At 33.6% G+C, this 3,710-nt stretch overlaps 1 protein-coding gene across 1 annotated transcript; it reads right to left on the reverse strand.

Annotated features, from left to right (window-relative positions):
• Positions 1-476: 476 nt before the first annotated feature.
• On the reverse strand, positions 477-2,958 carry LOC112733573 (protein FAR1-RELATED SEQUENCE 5-like). The gene is made up of 4 exons (XM_025782580.1): positions 1,213-2,958; positions 923-1,111; positions 771-848; positions 477-521 (listed from the first exon to the last, which is right to left on the reverse strand). The coding sequence occupies exons 1-4, from the start codon at positions 2,956-2,958 to the stop codon at positions 477-479; spliced, it is 2,058 nt and encodes a 685-aa protein (XP_025638365.1).
• Between the last annotated feature and the right edge of the window lie 752 nt (positions 2,959-3,710).

Consider the following 3,710-nt stretch of genomic DNA (forward strand, 5'->3'; position numbering starts at 1 on the left):
CCCATGGGATTAATCACATTTTTAAGCATTTCTTTATCTTCTTCATATGACCATCTCTAAGTTTTTACTATTTCACTTATATTATGAAAATAAACAACTTTATTTTTAGTGATAAACCACAAATAAATATAAAAACTATCGTATTGATAGATAAGATATGGATTCAATCATAAAAATCTATTATCAATGTCAAAAAAATTTTCATTGAACATGTTTTTCAACATGCAATTGGACTAGCTGCCATATGCAAAGGGTTTCAACCAAATGAAATTATGTAGAAAGACAGACAGAGAGTAAGGTAGAGAATATTGATGGTTAATAAATTGGGGGCAAAACATAAAATTTGTTTGGAGTACAGTAATACACTTCCATAGCGAACACAAGTCACAACTAATAATTATTGACGAATGCATTAATTCTTCTTCTTGTTAAAATCTTGAACTCTTGCATTCCAATAATAGTAGTAATTTGGTACATTAGCATGTGATGGATTTATCTGGAACATGGGTGTTCCACCTCCACTGTATGAATAACAAGGTGGCATGGAATATCCATTAAAACTGGGGTACATAGGTAATCCATTCATGTATTGAAAATTCTCAATACCCTTTGTAGAGGATATAGCACCATAAGTTCCAATTTCGGTGGACTTGATGATCTTCTTTATTTGGTTTTCTACTCTGCTAAATAAATATAAAAAAATAAATTATTAAAAACATTTTTTATACATTATTGCATCAATACATGAGAATACAACAAGGCAAACTAACCTTTTCGATGTGATTATTATCTAACCGCTTTCTTTTATTACTCTTTTGGACACTTGAAATTCTATCCTTCTTTGTGTCCTACATGCAAAGTTATAAAAACTATCAAAAAATTTCTTGCAGTTCAAATTATATTATAATACGCAGTTATATACCTCAGAAGCAGCTTCAGGTGCATTTATTTTTGTTTGTGCACTAGGCTTTTCTGTTCTGTTTTCGTTGTAGTGGTTGCTTTGAACTTCTGTAGATTGGACATGAGGCTTATTCACTTTTTTCTGGATATTTTCAAATAAATCACTACGTTTTTCATTACATTGGTGTATTGTTTCCTCATCAGACATATCCTGTAATACAATATATTCCAACAACACATAAATTTTAAAAGAACTAAGTAGTACAGAAAAGAATGTACCCTAAACAAAGAAAAATTAATAATAGATATTACCGTAACACCATTTGATTCTGTACTTGATTGGTCATTGTAAGTATTCAATTTTTCTTCGTTCAAACTTAGTGAGCATTCTCCACCATATAGTTTTGGACACCTACAAACCGTATGACCAATCCGTTTACAATGCGAATACTTACGGGCCTTAGCAGTCTTGGTTGTTTGTCGTGGGACTCCTTTTGTCTTCACAACACTTGGGTCACCTACCAAGTTGGCGGTAGAAGGAAGCTTCTCATTTGGATTGTGTCTTTTATGGAGTTTCATAATCAATCCAAAAATGTCTTCTCTGATCTCCATGAAGTCATCTCGATGTTTTGATGCTTTATCACATAGTGTAAAACAAAGCGTCGCTAGAGCACCGTACCTAACACCAGCAATCTTTTCAGATTCAATATCCTCAGCGGTAAGTGAACTAATGTATTCTTTTTTAGCATCTTTCGTCCACCTCTTGTGAATAAGAGTATTAGGAATAGTGCTAATATGGTCATGTCTCATAGTACAAAAAATATGGGAACAAGGGATACCACGACTCTCAAATAATCGACAATCACAAGCAAAGTTGTTAGTGCTTCTATCATACCGAACCTTATATTCAATAGCCGGCTCTTGATATTTGTTCATTCTCACCTCAATTTTGTTACCATTCTTTGAATGGCCGACAACGTTTAGTTTACTCGCTTCTAGTATCTCATTCCTTACCTCTTTAAACATATTATGGGTAAAAATTTTGGCTGCTTCCTTTTCGATGTCTTCGAAACATGTAGTTAAAACTGGACTTGAGAACAATGACTTAAAATCAGATAATAGCTCATTTGTCCGATATTGCCTCACTGACTCGTTAAGATTATGCATCAAATACAAAAGATAACATTTTTTACCAATATAGTGCTTTATCAACGAATGAATTCCTTCACATTGTGACGTAGTTCTAATTTGACCAAAAAACGTGTCGTTCAAATATGTAGAAGCCCAAATCCTTTTGATCTCGTATGTTTTTTTCACCCATTCGTTTTCAGAAAGCTTGAATTTTGATACTAAGCGATGCCATTTATCTTCAAACTCATCCAGAAAAAAAATCCCGTACATAAGGTGCTTCAATCCATGAAGAAACTCAGAATTTTTGATAGCTTCACACGCATTGCGATGTAAATGCCACGCACAAAGTCTGTGCGTTGCATTTGGCATCACCTCTCTAATTGCTCCTCTCATTGCAAGATCACCATCTGTCACCACTGTTGTTGGATGTTTATTACCCATTATTTCAAGAAAAATCTTCAAAACTAATACATATGTCTCATGCTTCTCATCTGCTAGCAAGCCACAACCAAATATGCATGTCTGACCGTGATGGTTAGTTCCTGAGAAGACAACTAATGGCTTGTTATATTTATTCTTCTGGTATGTTGTGTCAAATGCTAGTACATCACTAAAACATTGATAATCGGTTATGCTAGCTCCGTCAGCCCATGCTAAATTTTCAAGTTTATTATCTTTCAGAGTAAATTTTCCTTGCAACAATAGATCCTCATCGGCCTTAGAAATCAAGTAACTCAATGCTGCATATGCATCACCATCTTTAACTTTAGCACGCTTTGGTTTGTCGAAATGATTATACAAATCCTTCTTTGTAAAACCAATTTTTTCAGGTCCTCCTTTTTGCTTTAACATGAACCCCATTATATGGCAAGTTCTCACACCATAATCATGCAGACTGTTGGCTTGTGCTTTGTCGGCCTCGGTCATTACGCGATATGCGGAGACAAATTGTATATATTTAGGTGGGATAAGGTCATGATTGTGAGTCTCTTCAAATGCAGTGACTTTCCACTTCCTCAATTTCATATTATAGTGAAATTTAATTCTGGCTTGACACATTACACGTGTTATCGGCCTGTGGTCTCTTTTCCTATTCTCCATCTCCAGATACTTCTTTCTCCGTGTACCCTCTCTATTACAAACCATTTGTCTCATGTTAAGGTTGCTGTTAAAATCATAACCCTTTTCATCACACCTTGCAACAAAACCATGTACTTTGGCATAATTTTTGTAGAATTAAACACACTACTCTACACTATCTTGCTCAATACCCCAAATGTCATCCTTGGTCAACTCAGTTAACTTTTTCTCAACTTCACCAAATCCATCTCCATGATCAACCATTTTCATAGCTTCATCAATTGTACCCTTCTTTTGAGATATATTTATATCATTTTCTTCACTAGAACCACTATACTCAAAACTCAAATCATCAAATTCAACAGAACTCTTTGTTGAATTTTTGTGAACGCTCCCCATACTTGTGTTGTAAGTCTATTATTAATATAAAATATAAAAAAATGTATGAGCACAATACTATTCAATTGCATATAAGGAAATTTGAATAGTAAAAAAAATATATTATCACAATAAATAATAATACACAATCAATCAATGTAATCAAAAAATTATTAACTAATAGTAAACAAATGTAGATATACATAAGAAAAATTTGAATA

The sequence above is a fragment of the Arachis hypogaea genome, chromosome 13 (assembly GCF_003086295.3).
Source record: "Arachis hypogaea cultivar Tifrunner chromosome 13, arahy.Tifrunner.gnm2.J5K5, whole genome shotgun sequence".
NCBI lineage: Eukaryota > Viridiplantae > Streptophyta > Magnoliopsida > Fabales > Fabaceae > Arachis > Arachis hypogaea.

Excerpts from the sequence above, each read along its gene's own strand:
- LOC112733573 (XM_025782580.1), bottom strand. The coding sequence starts at position 2,958 with ATGACCGAGGCCGACAAAGCACAAGCCAACAGTCTGCATGATTATGGT. Across the intron at positions 1,112-1,212 it reads CAGAATCAAATGGTGTTACG|GATATGTCTGATGAGGAAAC; the intron begins GTAATATCTATT and ends ATTGTATTACAG. Across the intron at positions 849-922 it reads CACCTGAAGCTGCTTCTGAG|GACACAAAGAAGGATAGAAT; the intron begins GTATATAACTGC and ends CTTTGCATGTAG.